The sequence below is a fragment of the Fundulus heteroclitus genome, chromosome 12 (genome assembly GCF_011125445.2).
Source record: "Fundulus heteroclitus isolate FHET01 chromosome 12, MU-UCD_Fhet_4.1, whole genome shotgun sequence".
Lineage (NCBI taxonomy): Eukaryota > Metazoa > Chordata > Actinopteri > Cyprinodontiformes > Fundulidae > Fundulus > Fundulus heteroclitus.
The window spans coordinates 38097951-38122352 of NC_046372.1; the positions used below are offsets into that span (position 1 = coordinate 38097951).

A 24402-nucleotide genomic window follows, 5' to 3' on the forward strand; every position below is an offset into this window, starting at 1 on the left:
TATTGTTTAGGGGCTTGAAATGGTCTTCCTGAAATTACAACACGGACTCTTGAGAAAAAGCAAAAGTAAAAAAAGAAACACTACGGGGTCTACTTTTTGGGCCTCAATTTGATATATAATTGATTTAGCAGATTTGCGTAGTAAAATAGGTTCAGCTCAGAGGGGGGGAACTTTCTCTTTAAGATGCATATTATGTTTGGATCAACCCTGCCTCCTGTTTGCTTTCATGATGTAAATGCTACCAAAGGTGTAAGTAGGCCAGGCCTTAGAGGTCACAGTGTGGCTCTTCTGCTTCTCTGCTGACGTCATTAGCAGCGGGAGCTACAGACGCCCACCAAGCTGTGTAAAAGGCTGAAACAGCTCAGGAGACGACGGGGCTGAACGGATCACTCAGCCCATTCAGTACGGGCTTTGTTGTCAGCGTCAGGTGTGGCGTGTGAAGTCAGGAACATGCGTGTCTCAGTCATTGCGTGAGACTTGAGGGCAGTTTCTCTATATGAGAAAGAATATAGTTTTCCTGTAGAATGGACGATAAGGTTCAACTGTTGCTTAAGGTAAATTTTAATGATATCCATGCCCAGCCGTGGTTACGTTTAGAAGAATCAGCAACTAGGATAGAAGACAGTACTTTGCTATCCAGCATGTCTTTTCTTCTTCTGGGGTTTTTAAAATTCCAGGCAGCCATAATGTTGTGCCTGTACATTAATTTCTACTGATCTCTGTCATACTGCGCTTGAGCTAGAGATAAAGTTACGTCTTTTTGTGTTTATACGACAACAGAAACCAGAACGTTTGACAAACTGTGCCGTTGTAAGACAAAACATTTGGCATTGTTGTCTAAATGAACAGTACTGCCAGACTGTTCCGTTTTCACCAGTAAATAGTCAAATAGACAAATTAAAAGTTTTCCTCATGACAATTGGATAGAAAAATAGCTCATGAGGCTTTTAATTTTTGGATTTTTTCTTGCAGATCTACAACATAAAATGATCTTGAAACAATGACATCATGAGCACAAAACCCAACTCTTCACCTCAAACATGTTGGATGTAACAACAGGAAGCTTTAATCATACGCACATCCTTTATTTTTGATGTGCTACAGTGGCAGCATACAGACCTGCAAAAGTTAGCTCAACATTTTGGGTCGCTTATTTTTTTCTGTGAATGAAGACATTTTCTGAAATGAAGCAGTGTTTAGCATTAAAAAAGTGCAGAGATTTATTATTATTGTTATTTTTTTTTAATAAAATCCTTTTGTGAGTACAAAAAACAAAAGTTTTAAGTTGAAGTTTCAACAAGCTCAAAGCCTTACTTTCCCTCTCTGACATTAAATCCAACTAAACCTTTCCTCTTTAGATCAGGTAAGGTCACCAAAGTTATTTCTGTCTGCTGAACTTAAGAATGTAACAACTGAATAACTTCAGCCAAAGTCGGTGATCAGACTTTTGTAATGCTAAGTCCAACACATTGATTTAAAGGAGCAATAAGCAATATTTTACCACTAGGTGGTGCTTGAGCATTATCTGTAGACCAAAACAACACCCAGCCCCTCCTTTCCCTTCTCAAGCATCACCTCCTATGCACATATTTGTAAAGGATAAAGACACAGCAAAACAGCCTCACCTTTCAGAGGAACATTTTTAGTGAAGAAGTAAGTAACTCTTAACTTTCTGATGCATTGAGCAAGAGAACATTTCATCTGGGTGCTCTCCGCCATGTTGCTCCAACGCTGCACTGCTCGTACGGTGGCCTTTTAGGGCAAGGAGGGGCTAAACCCTGAGTGGCAGCTGTTCACATGCACGTACACACACACACGCCCGCATGTACGCGCACGGTCCGGCCCGGGTATGTAAACAAGGGAATGGAGAACAACACAGAGAGCTGCGGTGTGACGTCATACCATAATCCATCTGAAATATTACCTGTAGTTCTTCACCTCATTATTTTTAGTTCTTTCTATCTAAAATATTGAAATTTTGCGTATTGCTCCTTTAAGCCCCGTTCCCACTGCAGGCAAATGTGGCCTAAATGTGTTTTGTTTTTTTTTCTTTGTTTTTTTTTTTGGGTCAAGAGACCAGGTCAGACGGTTGCGAACCAGTGGGGGTCGCTCAGATCTGGTCCAAATCTGATCTTTTCAATGTCCTATGTGGTCCTGAATCTGATCTTTTTGAACGTGACTCCAGTGGGAACCACCAAGATGGCAGCTGCCAGACCTGTGGAGGTCCACAAATCCTCTGATGAAATGTTGGCTGATTCGGTTGGTTTTCCTATGTGTGTTGGATGTGTGCCTTGAAATGCATCCACAAGCGCCTGAATTAACTTATCAGAAGTTTACAAAGCCATCGTATTGTTGTGAGTTTTTCTAAATATCTCAGTGTAACATCTGATTCAGAAGAAATTAATTTAAAAATCCTCATTGTGGCATTTGGCAAATCTAAACAATTGGGGTAATATAGCAGGAAACATTTGATCTGATTAAAAAAAAAAAAAAAACTTTTCTTTTCCGACAGTGTATGTAAAAATCTGGTTTCAGCTGTTTGTACCCAACTACGGATCTATCGTAAATTGACTGTGTGGGGCACCAAGACTGGATCTAGCTCAGTGGTCCACGTTCTCCTTAATCCGGCCCTGTTCGTCGCATATATGTCACTGAGAACTCAAGGAGCATATTATGTGTGTTTTAGAGGGTGGCTTTGTTTTGCTGCTAAGCTGCTGCCGTGCCTGTTCTCAGGAAGTGACAGCTCTGATTATAAACAGCATGGATTTTTATGAATTTTAATATAGTAAAATTAAAAATAAAAGCAGGAGTATGAACATTGCTTGTCAGCTGGAGCATTAGAGGGCAATTAAGACAATAAGCTCAAGTCATGTATTTTTAAGAGTCAAGATTTTCAGAAAGCTCTGCTGGGATCTGCGAGATGACATGGTTACTAATCAAACAGTCCAAGTAGTTTAAGATTTATGTGACACATTTTTTCGAATCAGCTGCAATTATGAAGAATTGCTGCATGGGCTGCCCGCATTTTTCTATTTCTTGCGATGGCTCAGATAATGTGATGTCTAACTGTGATTCCTCTTTAAATTCATGCAGCGAGAACTTCCTGGTGCGCTGGGACAGTATGGGAATGCCTAAGGAAATTGAAAAACTCAACAACCTGCCAGCCTTATTCACGGTAACTGAGTCTCAATATGCTGACTGTATTCCCTGGGTTTTTAAGTTTCAAAACATCTGAACAGCACCTGAAATCTGTGAGAGAAAGATGATTTGTTTCTGGATGGCTCCTGATTTAATGGACGTCTCTGTGCATTACTTACTTCTTACGGTGGATCATTGGTCGGGTCGACGAATTGAACTGCTGCTGTATTTAATAATTCCATTAACAGGAAGTCAGCAGTTCAGTGAAAACAAGTGATGCAGTTATCAGAAAGCAGCGTTTGGAAGCACGGTCACATCCTAGTAATGAAGGCAATATAGCATTTAATTTATTGTCCAATTCAGTTTTAAAAGGTGAAACTGTTAAAGACACACAGTGATATGTTTTCAGGATTTATTTCTGTTTGTTAATGATTATAGCTTACAGCTAATGAAGGCCTAAAATGTTTTTGAGATCATTACAAAGTTGCATAACAATAACATTAATGAAATGCCTGCCTACTGTATGTACATGTGGCATACAGGATATCCACTCAATGCTCGGTGGGGGCAACTTTTGCATGAATTAGTGCATCACTGTGGCGTGGCATTGAGGCGATCAGCCTGTGGTTGTCATGGCTGCTTTGATAGCAGCCTTCAGGTCATTTCCCTTGCTGGGTCTGCTGTCTCTTATCGTCCTCTTTACAATAAAACATCAATTCTCTGTGAGGTTTAGGTCAAGTAAGTTTGGTGGACAATCAAGAACCGTGAAACTATGGTTTTCAAAGCAGGCAGTGGTACCTTTTGGTTTGTCCTTGAGCAGGATGTCAGTGGCTGTGTGTTGGCAAGTTCTTTTTTTCTAAGAAGTTCCTTTTTATTCACCAGTGACTTGCTGCCAGTTCATGGACATTTCACTTCTAAAGGGATAAAATACTCTACTCTCATTTATTTAGTTAAAATCCAGTTTTTATTGGTCTTCTTTAATATAATTATCTAACCATTAGGATTTTTGGTGTTCATTAGCTGCAAGCCATAATCGTCTAAATAAACTGAAATAAATGCTTGGCTTAATCACTCTGTGTAATACATCTGATATGTTTCATTTTTTTGAATAGATTTCTGAAAAAAAACATGTTTTCAATGACATTCCAATTTATTGAGAAGCACCTATATAAAGTGCACAGGTCAAGAAACACAAGGATACTTTTAACGCTATTTTGTTTTTTAACATTTACCATAGGTTTTGTCCTGTAACCTTTACCGGTCGGTATCTCTGACCATGTGATTGCTCATAATAAATAGCCGATGATAGGAGAAGGTCACTGCCTTTTGTATCTAATGTACCTCACATGTCATCGCAAATCATCTTTGTTTGTCTTTGGCGTGTCCAGGACCTGAGCAGCAGTGATCTGATGAGGCAGCGTGTCTTCCTGGTATGTCAGATCATCAGAGTGGGCTGCATGGAGCTCAAAGAGGGCAAAAAGCAAACGTGTGGCTTGAGGAGGCCGTTCGGTGTGGCTGGTGAGCAGCTTTTAAACATTTCCCTAACTTTTTTTTTTAAGAATTATCAGTTACAAAAAGCCTTTTTTGTTGTCATACTTCTGCCCAGCAGTGACTGGTGAGATGTAGAAATGAACGAAGGAACAAAACTAGAACACCTGTTTCCTGACCCAGAAAATGCTTCTGCTCTCTCTTGGAGAGAGACTTGGTGGAAACAGGTTGTTTTTTTTTAGGTTTTGTCCAGATGGTTAGTGACTTAAATGCGAAATGGTTTCCTCTAGCTCTTAAGCAAATGGAATAAAAACGAGAGTTGTGTTAATCTTGGCCAGGAAAACAAAAAAAAAATGCACCCACACTTGCAACGGAACCAGCTGGAACTTGGTGGAATTTATCAGCTCAAGAGATCGAGAACCCGTCAGTCTGTATAGCTGCGGTGCCAAGTAACTCAACGGCATTCACCTTTTGCAATAACATAGTCTAGTACTGAAAAATCACACCTTTAATTTGAGTTTGTGTGGAATGAGGAGGAAAAAGTCCCAAGTTAAATGTTTTTGCAAAGACATTTGGGAAGTTCCTTATCCTGCCACGTTTCTCACAGTTCCCATTATACATCCTTTTAACCTTATTGCTCTGGTAAATATGTGTGAGGTTATTTTCTAGTTGTGGCCATTACCTTACTTACGAAGATCAACACACATCTGCCTCAAATAAATGGTGCATCCTCTTGTTTTCCTCCTTTTGTAGGAGCACAGTCACATATTATACCTCAGGTTAATGGAAAGTCATGGAAAATGAAGTTTCTAGACACTCTGACCAACTTAGGAAAGTCAAGTATCTATTAATGATGCTTCAGGTACATTTAGTTCACAGGGACTGTGTATGTCGTAACACAATTTTTTTTTGTTAAATAGTTTTTTTCTTTACACGGGACGTTTTTTCCCTTGTGAAATGTTTTATTGAAGTTTGACATTCTTTAACTTTTTTCAGTGTGAGATTCTACTGGTGCAATAAAGATACATTTGTTTTAAAGCTTTTTTACACACGTCTAGCGTGGCTGCCAGCAGACGTGGCTGGCACAGTATGATGGCAGCGTTCCTCTTGTAAAAGTGCCGAGAAGTGTTCCCAGAGTTTTCGCGGAAAAACTGTAACTTTAGAGCTATTCAGAAGTAGGAAAATACAGTTTTGCTATTGTTTTTACTAGGAAAGTGTCTAAACCCTGCTGTGATCCTTCCAATGTATTTATCATTGCAGTGATGGACATAACAGATATCGCCCATGGCAAAGTAGACGATGAAGACAAACAGCATTTCATTCCATTTCAGCAGTGAGTCCTCTCATGTTGTCATGCCTCATCTGTGTGATGCCACCCCAGTAAGATGAATTTGTATACAAAAGTTGGAGGAGAACTGGAGCTATGCTCAGTCCTTGCTGGGTTCTTATCTTTTTCTTTTCCAATCATGCTGTTTCCCTTTTCCTTTTCTGCATTTGAAGGACATACAAAAAGCTTCCTGAGTGTTAGCCGTCGTCAAAGGCAGCCTTCTAGACCCGGCTTTTATGGCTGTTGCACAGCAGGGGGGATCAGGGTGGTGTTTTCACAGAGATCTCAGATGGAAGAGCCTGGCTGATTCTTGTTATGTAAACCAAATTTTGCCTGTATTTAAACCGCAGTTTGTTTCTCTTCGCTGCTTCATAAATGGCCCGCGCTCTCCTGAGAACCTACAGATAAACAAACATGTTTTATCAGGGCAGAATATAAATCAGGATCTCTCACATGTTTGGGTAATTGTTTTAAATATTACATGTGCGTATCCTTTCCGCCGCCGAACCAAAGCGGTCTTTGGAGGGACGTATGCAAATAAGGTATATTTTATCTGTGTTCTGTCTCTCACAGAGGACGAATTAAAGCCGCCGAATCCTTTTGTTAATCTTCTCCTGCTGTGACAAATGAATTTCACTTTCATTAACACCCAGCGACTTATTTTGCTCTCCTAACAGCAAATTGGATAGTTAGAAAACGTGTAAGAAAAGGTCAGGCTAAAGGAAATTTTAAAAGAGCAAAAGATTAGGATAACAAGAAGCGCTGATATCCACCTAATTGAGTTGTTTAAGGCTGTATGAAACACTGTGGTTGGGGAAACATCGCCATAACCAGTGCTGTTGTTACTGAGGAGTCAAAAACAGAGCTTTGCTGCAGGTTCATTTGTGCTCCCGGTTTCCTGAGAAAACGCGTGACAAAAAAAAACCACAGCGTTGAGATCTATCTTGTGTTATGCCTCTTCTCTATGTTACGTGCGCGCTCGCACTTCCTGACTCGGACCACATGGAGGTAACTCTGCTTTCATGTTTCCTCATTATCACCTGTGCAGCCAAACAGAAGAGTAGCTGTAAAAGAAAATGTGTTTCATGTCTACAGGGGCTTGAAAAACTATTCATAGCCTTTGAACTTTTTAACATTTGTAGCATTAAACAAACAAAAGCGTTTGATTCCCATTTTTTGTGGTAGCTCAACACAAAGTAGTGCAATTATTGTGTAGCAGAAGACTAGCATGCTCTGCTCTGCTACCATTAAATAAAAACCAGCGTAATCAGCTGCTTTTAGCATTTAGCTAATATTTCAGTAGAGTCTAAATGTATGGAATTTATTTTCAGTATAAATCCTGCTCAAAGGCCCCAGAGGTTTGTTAGAGAACGGCAGTGATCAAACAGCATCATGAACACCAAGGAACACGGCAGGGATAAAGTTCTGATGAGGTTTAGGCAAGGATAGGGAATACAATGATATCCCAAGGTTTGAAAGTCTCACAGAGCACTGTTCAATCAATCATGGGAAAATCTAGTGAGTACAGAACCACTGAAAACCTAAACTTACAGGCCGTCCAAGAGGAGCATTAATCAGAGAAGCAGCCATGACACCGATTGGTTGCTCCAGAGGAGCTAAAGAGATCCAGAGGACAGATGGGATAGACATTTTATATCATATTTTACGTGTGCACTCCACCAGTCTGGCCTTCATAGAAGTGCGGCAAGAAGGGAGTTGTTATTTAATAAAATCTATGACAAGCGCTATTTAAAGTTTGCTACAAGAGTTTACCGCAGAGATATACTTGTGGAAGAAGGAACTCCCCTAAGAAGAGACATGTAACTTTTGCATGCACAAGAAGCCCACGACAAAAGTGTTGTGAAAACAACATACCCTGTGTAGCACATAGTGGTGACAGCATCGTGCTGTAGGGGTGCTTTGAAGAAAGCTGACCAGAGTCCGGGATGCAACAACAACCCTAGACATCTATGCAGAGCTACAGTGGATTGGTTTTGCATCAAAGCATATTTATGGGTCAAGTTCAGGCCAAGACACAGTTATGAATCTTTGAAAGCTCTCCATTCATTGTGACAATCTGACAAAGACCAATGGGCAAACTTTTCAGTTTTTAGATTAACAAATTTGGTAGCGATATACCCCAAAGGACTTGCAGCTGTAAAGAAAGGAGGTTCTATGAAGTACTGACCCTTGGGGAGTACAGACTTTTATTTGCTAACAAAACCTTTGCTGTTGTATTCTATCCAGGTCACGATTATGCACTACTTTACGTTGGTCTATAACATAAAATCACAATACATTAGGAGTTTGTGGTTCTAAGGTGATAAAATGTAAATAAATTCAGTGTACTCTACATGAATACCTTTACAAGGCACTATAAATGGATTCTAACGTTTGTTAGAATCCATTTATAGTGGTACTCACTGGTAATTATATCCAGTGAGTGCAGTCATTAGGGAAGTATTATTTCAGTGCTATGTGTTATTACACTTAAAGACTTAATGTTTAGCAAGGGAAATGTAACTTAACATTCAGGGGGATCCTATGTAAGTGTAGAATTATCAGAAAACTTTCATGATGCATCATTTCTTACAACTAAATACAGAAAATTCTATCTTATGTAATTAGAGAAAAATCTAACAAATTACCACCCAAGTGTTAAGCAATGAACACTTTAGATGTTTCTAAAATGTTAAATATCCAATTTAGCCACTCTTCGTTTTCAATAACTGTGATCAGGCTTTCAGCCCGAGTAAGCCAATTTATTTATATATATATATATATATATATATATATATATATATATATATATATATATATATATATATATTAGGGCTGGGCAACGATTAAAATATTTAATCGCGATTAATCGCCCTGATTAATCGCGATTAATCGCATTGTATTTACAAACTCCAATAATGAATTCAAAAGTAGTGTAAAGAGCACTTTTATTTTAATGTTCTGCTGCCATATGAACAAAAGTGTTGTAACATTTGTAGCACTTATTTTATACTGGATATTTTCAACCCATCTATTGAATTTAGTGCACTAGTTGATCTTTTCTTCATAAGAGAACAGCAAGCACTGCAGCCAAAATATGGCCTTTTTTGACCTGCTGTATATTAGCCAGTCCCTAAGCTTGATGTATCATGAAACTGTTGACCTTTTGGGTTTTGTGGTTTTTATTTTATTATTACAATTAAATAATAATAATAATAATAATGTTATGTTCAGTGTTTTTTCGCTAATCCACCTCTTATATATTTCAATCCTTATGTAATTTTGTCTGTGTTGTGTGCACCTGCCTGTTGCTTTAATCCTATAAATTTCCCCGTCGTGGGATAAAAAAAGGATTAGCTAATGTTATCTTATCTTAAATAACACTTTTTAATATATGTACTGGGTTCTTTCAAGGTCTTAATTACATGTTATGTGTGGGCTCCAGTAACATCCATCCATCCATCCATCCATCCACTGATCTACCTGGATGTTCCCTGGAGGACTGAAACGCCTCAGTCAGAGACGTCTGTGGGTCTGTCGGGGCAGTGAGAGAAGTTTCGTCTCCTCTCTCCGTTTCTGGGGCTCGACGTTTTCATGTTTTTTCACGTGCTTAGATAAATTTGTTGTGTTTCCACTGAAATGAACCGGCTTTTTACAAAACATACAGCTTGATTTCATTTACGGTATTAAAATAAAGCCAAACGGTGCTACTTCCTCTGTTCATGTTTTTTCGCTGCTGAGGTCTCTCTCAGCTGTTTCTTTGCTAAGTTTGTGTGAGAGCTGAGTGGGCGGGCCAGGCTGAGCCTGCGTGCTGATTGGCTGGCGCCGCTGAGCCATGTACGAGAGGGGAGGGGGAGCGGGAGAGTGCTGCTGCAGTCAGCGCGCCTGCTGACTGACACTGACTGAAAGCATGTGAGCAACATGCGTTAATGCGCGATAAAATAAATATCGCCGTTAATAGTCTAATGAATTAACGCGAAATTAACGCGTTAACTTGCCCAGCCCTAATAAATATATATATATATATATATATATATATATATATATATATATATATATATATATATATATATATATATATATGTATATGTATATATATATGTATATCTCTCTCTCTCTATATCTATATCATCTCTCTCTCTATATCTCTCTCTATCTCTCTATCTCTCTGTATCTGTCTCTCTCTCTACTCTCTCTCTGTCTATCTTCTCTCTGTCTCTGTGTCTCTCTCTCTCTGTCTCTCTCTCTCTCTCTCTCTGTGTCTCTCTCTCTCTCTCTCTCTCCTCTCTCTCTCTCTCTGTGTGTCTCTCTCTCTCTCTCTCTCTCTCTCTCTCTCTCTCTCTCTCTCTCTCTCTCTCTCTCTCTATCTCTCTTCTCTCTCTCTCTCTCTCTCTCTCTCTTCTCTCTTCTCTCTCTCTCTCTCTCTCTCTATCTCTCTCATCCATCTCTCTGTGTCAGCTCTCTCTGCCTCTGAGCTCTCTCTCTATATCTAGCAGATGTAGGAAGTCTTTGTAAAGTGATAGTAGATTGTCTTTCTTTAAAAAATGTGGCCTTACAGATTGCTGTCTACCTTTTTTCTGTAGTACTACCTAAAGAAAGTATGTTTTTTTGGAAACAGGCAGGATGTTCAACAATTGATCATTAACCTAAATTTGCCCAACTAGCTCATCGTCCACCTCCCGGCATTCTAATTGTTAAGGCTAAAACACAACGGATCCCATTTGGCATTCGATCTGACATAATATTGGGTTGGACAATGTCCGTAGTGACGAGGATATGTTGAAGGGAATGGGTCTGCACAGAGCGGTGGAGATCCCCCCCCCCCCCAACAGCTACTTCGACTGTCAAGATGGACCAGTGGGCTGTTTTTTTCAGGCCTACGCATCAAATTGATGGGAAAGTCATTAGTCAGACAGGAAGTCAGACACAGTGGCAAAGTAATACACATCTGCTTTGGGGAAAAAAGGTCAAATATTCAACATGCAACACAAATGATAAAGCGTTTAAAGAATCTGCGTACTCACCCATAGTATAAAAGTACTGAAAAAAGCAAAACTCCAATCTTCTTTGAGCTTGTTCGGGCCACACCTATAGCTTTGTGATTACTGCCATATCAGCTCTTGTTTATGCTGTTGGAATTTGCGGCAGCAGCTTTGGCTGATTGATATTGCAAGTCCGGTGGTCCATAGAGGGAACTTGTACTCCAAGCCGGTGTGTTTTGAAGAAATAGTATAGGAGCGTGAGCAGTCGGTCGCGTCCGGTGTGTTTTGGCCTTTAGTGGTGCCCTTTGTTCATTTGTGACTCAACCACCATCCCATCCGTCTGGTCCGTCGAAACTAGTTTGGTATGCCCAGAAAACCTTTGAAGAAAAATTATTTTCAGATGTGGTATCTCTTTGCCTATTTTAGAAGTTGTGTTTCTTGTTCTAGCTTCATGTTCAATTCTTCTAAACTCTTTTGCAGTCGTGTTTCTTCTCCAGACATTTTTGTATGCTTTTTCAGCTTGCTGTGTTTGCTAAATCAAATTTTTTTGGCCCATTTATTTTTACAGAAAGATATTGTACAAAAATGGTACGCACCTTTATATAAAAGATTGCTTATTCTAGGCTGCACATTCTTCATTACACTAATACACGTCACCTTACGACAGTTAAGTACAGCAAGTGTTGGATTCAGTGTAGCCTGTAAAATTAGCTTAGACATAATGAAGAGGTTAAAATACTCAACTCCTGAATATTTATGCACACAATGCAAAAAAATGAATTGTTATGGAAGTTTGTGCAGCAATAAGGAAAGATCTGTAATATCACTGGATTATATCTAACTTGAGTCTGACAGCTCTTGCAGTACACAAAAACCTCTTAGCACGTAAAGCCTTGGCTTACACATTTTTGCTTTCCTGTGTTCATTACACTAATTCGCTACAGTGCTTTTGCCTTTTTCCCCCGTGTATGAAAACTGCTTTTTTCTGTTTGGCTGGGTCATAATCAGGAACAAAGTCAGCATAGTTTAAAATTGGGTGAATTTCATTAATTTGTTTTACATGCAAACTGAAATGTATGAAAGACTCGATACACTGAAACAACTGACACATCGTCCAGTGAACCATGTTAAAGCGAGCAATGAATATATCATCGGATGAATCTTTGATCTTCGTCACGGGCAGTGATGACGATGAGCAAGTGTGTGGCCTCTTCATTTCATAGTTCATGAAACTGTTAATTTGAATAACTGGTGCTAGCCAAATATTCAGCATTACATGATTTACACTTAAGCTTCTCATTCAAAATGGCAATGGTTACACTGCTAATTAGACAAATGGACAAATCCAAGTTGATAACTAGGATTATTTGATATGATTTGGGATTAAACTCAGGTCTTTGTGCTCAGATTTTGCATTTGAATACAGATTAGGGGAAATCACGGCATTTTTAATGAACACAGTTTACATCTGGTGAATTTTGTCAAGTACATTTAGATGAACAGCAGTCATAATTAATAACTTAGCGTTTTTACTAACCCTTTTGTAGTGGCTGCAGTCTCATTTTGAATGGTAAATGGCTTGTTCCCGCACACATTCGCTCACTGACGGTGGTGAGCTATGTTTTGAAGGCCGATTACGTCACAGCAATGCGACGAAGGGTGTCCGAATTGGAAGGCTCATTTAAATGCAGCCGTCTTTTCCTCAGAATTGATGGATGGGTCCTGCATGTCTTTCATGACCCACCCAAATTATGGAGAGGAGTCAAAAGCTGTGAAAAAAAGTTGGATATATTATGCCCTCTGTGACATAAAAGTTTAAAATTTTCAGGCGAAAATTTAGCAGTGGAAACCTAAGAAATCTGCTCTGTGTGTTGACATATGTGACAACAGTCTAAAGGTTCATAAAATAGCATTAGAGTAAACCATTTTTTTTCCCTTGATTTTTCGCGACTCTAGTGGCTCACTTTTTAACACAGTAGGCTGACAGGAAGGGGGGTGGAAGAGGGGGAGAGACATGCAGCAAAGGACCGTGGGTCGGAGTCAAACCCGGGTCGACCGCGTCGAGTACTAAGGCGTCCGTACGTGGGTCGCACTACCTGCTGCACCACAGCGTAAACCATTTTGACGTTTATACCACTGGAGATTATTTAGAAAGTCTGTGTTGGACTCGGTCCTGCTTGGATTAGCCGTTAGCTTCAGCTTCACAGGAGTCTAGATTTATGCAATATTAAGCCATTATGGTGTGAATGTTATGTCATTTCAATTGACTATACATGTTTGTATTTGTTCTTTTTACTTTTTATTTTCCAATGATGTTCAAAATAAACAATCAAAAGATTTGTCTGGACAAATAAAATATTAGCTGCTTGTCAACTCTAACCAAACCTCACCCATAACCCTTTAGGCTTCTCACCCAGAATGACACTTTAGTCCTTAGCTAATTATACAAACAGGTAAATCCAAATGGACGTAAGATTAGCTGGTTTGGCAATGGATCACCTTCAAATGTTTGTGTTCAGATTTTGCAGATTACAACATTTGTGGTAATCATGAAGGCAATTTAATTAGAATTAGATTAATTGCATTCATAACTACATTTCGCAGCTCAGCAATGTTTTTTTTTTTTTTTTAGTATTTCTCTCTTGTATTCAGTTGAGGTAAATGCCATGTCTGGAAGGATAATGGTTGACCTTGTCAGTAAAAAAGAGATCATCTAGTTGTCTGTGCAGCTCTGCTGTCCATGTCTTTGTCACCTGTCGGAGATGGTGGCAGCTCATTTTTTTCTTTCTTATTCCAAAATGTCTCCCCCAGGATAGCCATGGAAACCTACATCCGCCAGAGGCAGCTCATCATGTCTCCACTCATCCCTTCCCGAGTCATAGGAGAGAATGAGCCGCTCACGGCTGTCTTTAACAAAGTCATTGCCACGCGGGAGGTCAATCATAAAGGCCAGGGTGAGGCGGAGCGCTCTCAGACAAGCGCTCTCCCTTGTGATTTTTTGAGGGTCACTCTAAATGAACTGTTTTGTTTTGGAGTAAAGTTGAAATGTGTGTGAGGGATGTGCAAAACGCTCCCTTTTAGTGTCTGCCTCATTGAATTTCTTTACATGTCTGCTGCCAGGGCTGTTTGTGACCCTGAAGCTCCTCCCGGGAGACCTTGCTCAAGTCAGAAAGGACTTCCCCCACTTTGTAGACCGCGGCACGGCGATTGTCAGGAAAATGGGCTTCCCAGAAATCATCCTCCCAGGTGGATTAAAGCCTTTGTTGCTTGGCTTTGCTCTATGTTCGCTCTGATCGTGTTCATTTAAATCTGGCACAGAGGTCTCCGCGTGCTGTGAATGCTCGGCCCGTCCACCTAATGATCTCTTGTGCTTTTTTCCAGGAAATGTTAGGAATGATATTTACGTAACCTTGCTTCAGGGAGAGTTTGACCGAGGTAAAAAGAAGACCCCGAAAAACGTAGAGGTTATCCTGAGCGTGCATGATGATGAAGGCAATCCGATGGAGGTAAAACAGCTGCGTCGACACAAGTACTCCTCAGCTTTTATTTGTAATGAAGCATTTTGTAATCAAAGAGGAAGTATTATCTCAGCGGCATGGTTAAGAAGTAACAAATCCTCCATCACTTTGACTGGATTAATGTATTATTTAACAAAGTCAAAGCAGAAACACAGAAGTGGTTAAAAAAACTGAGTCCATTCTGTGATTCTAAGCTAGCAGAATGAACTTTAGCAACAGTGACATTTTATGATGCCTTGCAAAAATACTTAAATTCCAGTTATCCTTGTCACATTTCTTCAGCTTATAGCCAGAAACTATTTTATTTGATATTTTTTCTTATAGACCAACCTAAATTGGTGTATAATTTTCAAAAGAAAATATATATGGTTTTCTAAAACTTTACTCAAAAAAAAAATGGGCTGTGCATTTGTATTGGAGAGTACCTGATGTAGAAACTATGTGTACAGGCCAAAATGATGTGCAACCAGGTATGCAACTTGATATTTGTTGCAGAAAAACTATCACTGCATATCATCCTGAAAGCACTATCTTTGTGGTGAAACTGTGGTGGACACAACATGCTCCGGTGATGCTTTCTTCAGCAAAGATGGGGAAAGTGGCGCTAAATACTGGATAATTGTGGGGACAATCCTGTTAGAGGGAGTAAAATACAGGAACTAGAGATTCAGCATGTTCATGTGTTAGAAAGGCCTAAGCGAGGTCCAAGCATAAATTTAATTGAGCATAAATGGCATAACTTGAAAAAGGGGGTTCCATTCAGTCTGACAGATTTCTGAAGTATTTAGCAAATTAGAATGAGCAAAAGCTTCTGTTTTTTAATTTGCAATGATTTCAGCAAAAGATGATTGTACCTTGTAATAACTCAGGAGGTCTAGATACAAATACCACACTTCTCAGATTTTTTTATTTGTAAAAAAAGAAATGTTGTGTTATGCATATATCTGCTGTTCGCTCAAGGAGAAGAACGAGGTACAGCACACAAAATATGGGATTTCACGTCCCCGTTTGGCCAAACTGAAGACTCCTCTAATTTATGCAAATAACGTGGGATTGCAAGTGGATGGCACCGGCCTGCACTTAAATACACGTATCATCACAGTCATGATTCAGTTTGATGGGCGCTCCTCACCGAGCCAGGCTGAACAGCAGGGCAGGAGAAGGTGGTGTACCTCGTTCCTCTCGTTTAGGGAACAGTGCTTACATGCATAACACAATGTTCGCTTTCAGTCGATTCACTTGGTACAACACAAGGTATGGGAAATGTATACACGCTCGGCAGAGCAGCCATCAAGCCTGGGACAAATGCGGCGAGTTACTGTGATTCCTATCATCCAGCAGAAAGAACAGAGCGAACCACAGACGGGGCTGTCACATCCAAACCATCAAACTGCACAAACGTGTGCGGTGAAGGCCGACTGGCTGTAGTGTAGATGTCACTCACTGGGATTCCTCTGAATCCCAGGGTGCCGCCATACCCCTGGTTGAATGTACTCTCGCAGCGTGAGGTGAAGGAAGTCCCCAGGTGTTGTTGTACAGCGATAGCTTTCACAACCCAATGAAAGAGCCCCTGTTTGGAAAAAGCCAAGCTGGACTGGCAAAACACACAAACAGCTGATCACACAATCGCAAACCCACGAGTGCCGTCAATATAGGTTCGTACTTCCCCTGATGGTCACAGAAAATGCAGCCTTCTTTGCCCTTCAGGAGCAAAAGGAGGTGGATATAAGCTAGAAAGTTCAATAGTCATAGATCTGTAGCCTGATGGGATCACTTTAGGGAGATATTCAGCGTTTGGCCGCATAGTGGCCTTTAAACCATCAGCTGAAAACTAAACACAATAGGGGTGCACTGAAAGTGTATGCAGGTCCCCAACAAACCTTGTAGCTGCTAAGGCAAACAACAGAACACCTGGTTGCCGCCGAGAACCTCTTTTAAAAACGCACCGCCTGGGGATGAGTACGGGGTGTCGCTCCGTCACAGTCGCCATAGCAAGCAGAGATGGCAGTCATGTAAAGAACTGCCGTCATGTAAAGTGACGCAAGTCACAGTCACAAGTAGCTGTGTGAAAGACAGACTTTAACCAGCAACTCCTGTAAGAACATTAAAACATTCACAATGGAGGACGGAAAATGGTTTGTTTTTGACGAGACACCACAGCTCAAAAGCCTGCCATTTATTGGCATATAGTCCCCTAGTGGAGAATGTTCTGGGACTCTGAATGGTTGCAACCCCAGCCAAGGAGAGGCCTCTAGCTAACAATGCATGCAGCATCCACAGTTCTGGGTGTGGATGTAACATTTCTCCCCCCCCTGCCTGGAGGAGATCCCAGCATGCAGGGAGCTTCCATGGATCTGTTATTAGCAAATTTGATTATTTCTGCATACCATGACTCAGCCTGGGAGGGGCCACCAAAATCAAGGACAGGATCGATCTGCCTACCCTTTCCAGCACTGGCATAATCATATTGACTGCGGGAAGTGCGCACAGAAGCACAGTGGACCAAGGGTGAAGGGCTGACACATGGTTACAATAAACTTCTTGACTCATCTTTAATAGATGCAAAAAAAACAAAAATCAAGCTGGCAATGATGGCTAACTCCAACAAGAGCGGCTAAGCTAGTTTGGTAAAACCTAAAAAAAAAACAGCCGCGTTAGTCCAACTTATGGAAAGGTGGCTCCCAGCTCCGGCGATGAGCATAAGAACTAAATAATGACTTTGAGGATAGGTGTATTTAAGTGCAGGCGGGGACATCCACCTGTCATCATACGTCATTTGCCTAAAAGCGGGTTAGGAGAGGTCAGGCCATGCGGGTGCATTATATGCCATACTTTGTGCTGCACCGAGGGAATTGACTGAAAGGGAACCGCGTCTCTTTTGCTTCCACTTTATGCACCACTTTGTCTATCACATAAATCAAAATAAAATACACTGGACTTTGTGGTTTTAACATAAGTAAATGTTCAAAGGCTTAGAATACTTTTGCAAGGCATTGTTTCAGTGTTTTACACGGCAAAATAAATTTGAGTCCATTATATCTTTAATGTTGCTTCCCTACATTTGTGGCACTTTACCATGACTGCGTAAGAGTTCCTGTAATATTTGGTTTATGTTTCGTATGTCTGGCGGTTTGTGGTTTGTATGGATGCATCATAATTTGAGGAACTTCATTCGTTTTATTTTCATGACCATATAGCTGCAAAATGAATGACTCGGGCATCCACCTCAGATATCCTCACTCACTTTAGTGACAGCATGTTTTTGTTTTACTGGAAGGTGAAAAGTGAAATAAATCACCTGATATTTTAGTACTGCTTAAATGAACTGCTGGCATGGCTTTTTGTCTGTGCTAATATTTATTTTTTTCCACCAGCGGGTTTATGTCCCTGGCTTTGATTCCAGTTTTTTTTTTAGATGGAGCATATGCATATATTTCTCCCATAAATATTCTTTTTGTTAAAGCAGATTTAAAACACAGCACAGAGGAAAGCTGATGGTGTTCCCGTCATGTAAACCCATCTCGTTCCTTCAATGTCCCGCAGAAAGCGATATTTCCTGGGGCCGGCTATGACGGCATAACGGAGTACAAGTCTGTCATTTACTATCAGGTGAAACAGCCTTGTTGGAATGAAACGGTAAAGGTAAGCTCATTTTTCAAGCACAGCGCTACACTCATCTTACAAAGATGTTTTTAAAGACGTTTAAAAAGCCTTGAAATAAATTCTCCTTTTATCGCAAAAGCATAATCCCAAACATCAAATTTTGGAAAAAATGGCAACCCTCAATTTGAGTACATTTAATCAAATCTGAAGAAGTAACATGGGAATTAGATGGCACAGCTAGTGGTAGTGCTGCTGTCAATACATTGTGAAACATTCTTTGGCCAGTAGGAGAGCACTTAGTCTCTCTTATGACATCTTACAAGATTGAAGCATACGGAGAGGGATATGCGACCCTTCTGTGTACACAATCATCCAGTCTTGGATCATCTCTTATGCCGTGGGTCCACAGCCTGTGGCACTTTAGACCCCCCACTGTGGCTCTGAATAACTTAAGCCAAAAATGCAAATGAGTTGAGCGATGTTTCAAAATGAAAAGGAATTGCTACGTTCAGCAGTTTTTCCGAGGCCTTTTCATGCAATATATGCAAAGTGTTTCCAGAAGAAGAATGTAACTTAGTGTAATTCATTTGTTTATTAAGTAATTCTTTTGTCTTTTTGTTACAAACTATAAATTTTTGACATTGGCCTCTGTAGAAGTAGAATGTTTGAATAAAGAAAATAAATCAATTCCCTTTAAGTAAAAATTTGATGAGTTTTTTTTATTGTAATGCCCTAACAACACAATTATATTGTGGCTCTTTAAGTCAAAAATTAAATTAAATTAAATCCTGCAGTAGATATTGGACAAAAATAAGCTGATTTCTTTCATGTAGCCTTTGGGAACAGCTATACAGCTTTATAACAGCTTTTTCCACATTTTTAGCACAGGTGCCAATAGATATGGCTGTTACTGTACTTCATGTTCCCTAATCTTTTTATTGGCTTTTGTTAATTTTTTTGTGTAGCTCTAGGCCGTGGGCCAGAATCTGTAGGACGCTTCCTTAAGAAGTTTCGTATGAACTGTCAGGGGGCAACTTTCTTCCACCAGGATAAGTTGCTACACATAGCAGTGATCTCAAAACACCAATGTTCCCACGTTTTCGCTTGCACATTAATAAGTTATAGCCGATAAAAAATCTAAACTGTGGCGCTCCGGTCCAAGAGGTCACGTGATTCGATTTTTGCTGCTCAGCCAATCAGATCGTTGTATTGTCAGCTGTGCGCGTTCATCAGTTCATCATGGCTGCGCTCGTAAGATGTTTGTATGCATTTGTTTCCAGATGAAGAAAGCCCAATAATAGCATTTTGTGGCGCCAGCTGGCAGAGATCTTGATGGCAAGAAAAAAATAAATAGCCCAGACCATCTGTCCATCCATCCATCCATCCATCCATCCATTTTCTAACAGGCTTATCCCCGCTGGGTTTGCGAGGTGCTGGTGCCGAGCTCCAGCTGTCAATGGGTGAGACGCGTTGTATAAACTCGTTGTGCCAAACGAGTTATCCCCTTCGGAATTTGTAGAATTTTGTATTGTATTTTTGAAATCAATAAAAGTTTTAACCTCCAGCTTTGTGAAGTCTAAATATTTTAAACATCACATTCTAGTAAAATGAAATTTATTTTTTTTAAACTCCTAATACGTTGTTCTATTTTTAAAAGAGACATATCTCGTTTTCTTAATACGGTTAATATCTCGATAAGGTTCTTGGTTGAATTAAAATCTTATTAAATCTGATAATTTTGGCTGTGCCTTTATTCAGTGTTCATTTGATCACACGTGAAATCCGCTTTATATAATCTATTCATGCGGGTTTAGCTACCAAAAAAGAAAAAAAGAGAACCAGCAGACAGCTGTGATGGACTTAGGAAGGTGGATTTTGGTTTCAGCAGACAGACATTCGACAATCTAATAACATAAAGCTAATATTTTCGTGACACATCTGGAAATGACCGTTTTCTTTCTCATAACGTATTATACTGGATGGATGGATGAACGATAATGTAACGACACCATTGCTATATTTCGTTAAGAAAAGTAAAAACATCCTCATTTCCACGCCTAATAGGTTGGAAATGAGGCGGAGTTGACTAGATTCATTCTTCCAGCTGAATGCGCTCTTGGCGCAGGGAATACAAATTCTGGCGGGGATAAGTCGTTTGGCACAACGACACCTGTGCTATCCTAGCGCAGCAGGTCTTGGTGATATCACAGTAAATTGGGCAAAAGTCTGGACTATTTCTGCCCTGCGATGGACTGGTGACCTGTCCAGTTTATACAACGCCTCTCGCCCATTGACAGCTGGAGATAGGGACCGGCACCTCGCGAACGCAGGGATAAGCGTGTTAGAAAATGAATGGATGGATGGATGGATGAATGGATGGATGGATGGATGAATGGATGGATGGTCTGGGCTATTTATTTTTTTCTTGCCATCAAGATCTCTGCCAGGTGGCGCCACAAAATGCTATTATTGGGCTTTCTTCGTCTGGAAACAGACACAACAGAAACAACCATCTTACGGGCGCAGCCATGATGACGTGGTAAACTCGCTCAGCTGACAATACAGCGATCGGATTGGCTGAGCAGCAAAAATCGAATCACGTGACTTATTGGACTGGAGCGCCACAGTTTAGATTTTTTATCGGCTATAACTTCTTAATGTGCAAGTGAAAACGTGGGAACATTGGTGTTTTGAGATCACTGCTATGTGTAGCAACTTATCCCGGTGCAAGAAAGTTGCCCCCTGACAGTTCATACGAAAAGTCACCGTACAGATTCTGGCCCACGGCCTACTCTGTGTGAACAAATAATTCGTAAGAGGTAACGTGTTTATTGCACCTCTCTTACTAATCTGACACCTTTTTGCCTATTATCTTTCCTCACGTTGTTTCAAGGTGACAATTCCCATTGAGGATGTGTGCCGCTGCCACCTGAGGGTGATGTTCCGACACAGATCCTCCCAGGACTGTGAGTTACTCTTGTTTTTTTTATGGGCAGAGCCAGACACCACGTTAAGTGCAGCTGAAGGTGGATCAGCTCTTTCCTGTCTTATGCTCCTGCATATCCTTCAGCCAGGGACAAATCAGAGAAGCCCTTTGGCATGGCGTACGTCAAGCTAATGAGAGGAGACGGGACCACGCTGAGAGATGGCAGGCATGAGCTTATCGTCTATAAGGTAGTGTTCCAGGATAACGCTGGAGTATTTGTATCATAAATTCACTGAGCGTAAAGATAACCGTGATTATCCTAATTATGCAAAGGGGTGTCATGAATAGCTGACTGTTGGCGGGTGGATTATGCACGGCCTCTCTTAAGTCAATAAATACGAGATTACATCTCCATCGATCAATGTGGTTTATTATTCATTCTGTCTGTTATGAATTTTTTAGGTTGATGTGAAAAAGGCAGAGGATGCAAAGGTTTATCTCAATCTGCCGGCTACCTGGACTGAAGTGGAGCAAACGGAGAAGCAAACCGGGAAGCAGTTTCACCATTCAGGGGCTATTCCAGTGACTAAAGACAGTTTCCAGCTCGCAACGCTCACTTGCTCCACTAAGCTCACTCAGAACGGTACAACCCGGTCATTTTCTAATTTCACCTGTCTTCCCGTATTTAAGAAGTTCAGTGATAATGTAAGGATTTCCAGTCGGAAGTAGCCATGGGCCATAGGATTTTCATGGTGCGATAACTTGGTAAAGTTGGAAAAAGACCTACATTTAATACTATCAATTTTAAACCTTACAGGGAAAGTGTGAAGTTAATTTGGCTTTTGAGTAGTAAAAATAAAGTGTTTTATAGATGCATATTCTGGCCTAAAAACACCACATCAAAAATAAAAGTGTTCTCATAACTTAGAATTAGTAGTTTCTAAATACATAAGTGTCAGTGCACACACTGGGAGGCGCCATGCTGCGTCGCTATTTCTGATTTCAGAAGCCGAAAGGGAACAACATTGTCAGCCATACGCGTTTTCTCTGTCTTCTATATGAAGACATGCTGTCGGTGGAGGGGAAGTAGAAAACAAACAAAGATGACTGTAGATCATTCTATTTGCCATTTTCTGCTGAAATGGAGGACCATTAATGCTCATGAATGGTGTGACTTTAGTTTTAACATCAACGCTGTCCATCCAAAGAGCATATTTTTTCTTGCAAGCACGGAAACGCTTAGTAGCCAGCTGACCAGCAGTGCGCAGCAACATGTGAGGTAGCAGCAGCGTTTCATGGCTCCGTGCTCTGTACCGTTGGAGAAAGTACCCCTAGAGTCCCCTCTGCACTTTCTCTGGTATCTCATTAAAAGTGAAACAAAAAGAACAGTATATCTTGAAGTTTGAGTGGTTTGGACTCTTAAACCTGATATACTTCAGGGCACCGGTAAACAGCTCATGCTGAGTGACGAGTGACCTTAGACAGTCTGTGAAGGACAGCAAAACAGCAACATCACTGTGACATCTGTATGTGACTGCCATACAGATCCCATTAAAATGTGATTAAAACAATGTGTTGCAAATAATATGCTGACGTGAGGATGCTGCCTGCTGCACCTTTAATTAAGTTTGTATTTAAATTTCTGATTTTTAAGAGAATTAGCTGTTTGTAACAGGTGACCTTCTGTTACACGTGTTTTCATGCGGATTGGAGCCATTAGACCCGTGGTTGAAGCTCCAAATGCTTTTTGAGCCGGAACGGAGAGAAATTTAAAAAATATACAGTGCTGTGAAATAGTATTTGCCCCCTAACAGATTTCCTAACAGATATATTTCAGATCATCAAACGAACTTAACTACCAGAGCAGATGAGTAACAATTTGAAAAAACATAAAGGCTCAACAGAAAACGGAGTGAAAAATATAAAGAAGTTATAATAATAAAAAACCCTTGATTAGACTTTGTTGTGATTTTGGCACTAGCGGCCTTTGACAGTAAGATGACAGGAAATGGAGTTGAGAGAGTAGGGGAAGACATGTGGCAAAAGTCCACAGGCTGGGACTCGTACCGTGGATCTGAACCCGGGACAGCTCCATACAGTTGGAGCACAAAAGAAGAAGTGACAAGTTTTAAAAGCCAAAACTGTAACAAGGAAAAATATCCTGAGGAAAGAATCATACTTCAGTCAGTCTATACGTCTTGTATGGATAGAATTAGGTGGCTGGATAAGCAAATGAAGTGAATAGAAATGATGGAATGGATAAAATATAGAACAAAACTTTTACTTTATGATCACAGTAAAGCATGATTCATAAAGCAGTAATTACAATGACAGTCAGGGTGGTTTGACAAAGCCTCTGCATAGCAGCATATATTTTGAGCTACACAAGGTGTAGCAGCAGAAGTTGAGCCAACTAGCAATTATCAGCGATAAAACATTTTGAGAGATTCCTAACATTGAAACTGAGTTCAACTCAAAGCTCATTTATGAAATTGAGGAGGGGATCATAGTCTACCATTTCTGTTACAGATGCTTTTTGTTTCATGGCTTTATGGTGTGTGTATGTGTGTGTATACACACACATACACACACACACACACACACACACACACATATATATATATATATATATATATATATATATATATATATATATATATATATAAAATCACTGAGGTGGACTCAATCTGTAGTTTCCCCCTGTTTATAAATGTCCTTTTATCAGATTTTGCCAGATTCTAGCAAATTTGGCAAAGTGACTTTTTACATTATCCACACCGCCATATTTTTCTTTATTATTTGTGCCAAAAAATAAATAAAAGATGTATTTAACATTTGTCCTAACCCGTAGTTGTATGAAGACAGCTGGAACCACATCTCCCTTTGTTTAAAATATTAAATTAATTAAAAATGATGCCACTGTTGTATAAAAACTCAACTGTTTATAATATTTTAAGATCCTAACAATACCTCTGCTCAGCAGTGATTGTGTTTTGTTTTTGCTTTAGTGGATCTGCTCGGCCTGTTAAACTGGAGGTCTAGTCCCAAGGATCTTGACCAAATTCTGCAAAGGCTCATGGAAGTGGAAGGAGGAGAGATTGTCAAAGTAATTTCTTACACATGCTAAGATAAAAAAAAGTAGTTATATGTTGCATGATGTTCTGTTGAAAGGCATTTGAGTGACATGATTTTGTTGTTTCCACAGTTTCTCCAGGACACTCTTGATGCTCTGTTCAACATCATGATGGAGACTTCAGAAAAGGATACCTATGACACCTTGGTGTTTGATGCCCTGGTTAGTCCTTATTGAAAATGCAGGATTAGTGGAAGAAAACTGGTAGCAGTCAAATAAGCTCTAGAGATTTGCTCTTAGTTGTTTTCCTTCCACTCCTCCATAGATTTAAGGCCACAGTGTAAGAC

At 40.2% G+C, this 24402-nt stretch overlaps 1 protein-coding gene across 1 annotated transcript in view; it reads left to right on the forward strand.

Annotated features, from left to right (window-relative positions):
* dock5 (dedicator of cytokinesis 5) overlaps positions 1-24402 on the forward strand; it is a 75864-nt gene that overhangs the window by 23031 nt on the left and 28431 nt on the right. The window contains exons 9-20 of the mRNA XM_036144568.1: positions 3094-3175; positions 4527-4656; positions 5887-5959; positions 13747-13889; positions 14056-14181; positions 14317-14441; positions 17997-18095; positions 20950-21022; positions 21127-21230; positions 21445-21625; positions 23991-24088; positions 24188-24277. Coding sequence (XP_036000461.1) covers positions 3094-3175; positions 4527-4656; positions 5887-5959; positions 13747-13889; positions 14056-14181; positions 14317-14441; positions 17997-18095; positions 20950-21022; positions 21127-21230; positions 21445-21625; positions 23991-24088; positions 24188-24277 — 1324 coding nt within the window. The remainder of the gene's footprint in view (positions 1-3093; positions 3176-4526; positions 4657-5886; positions 5960-13746; positions 13890-14055; positions 14182-14316; positions 14442-17996; positions 18096-20949; positions 21023-21126; positions 21231-21444; positions 21626-23990; positions 24089-24187; positions 24278-24402) is intronic.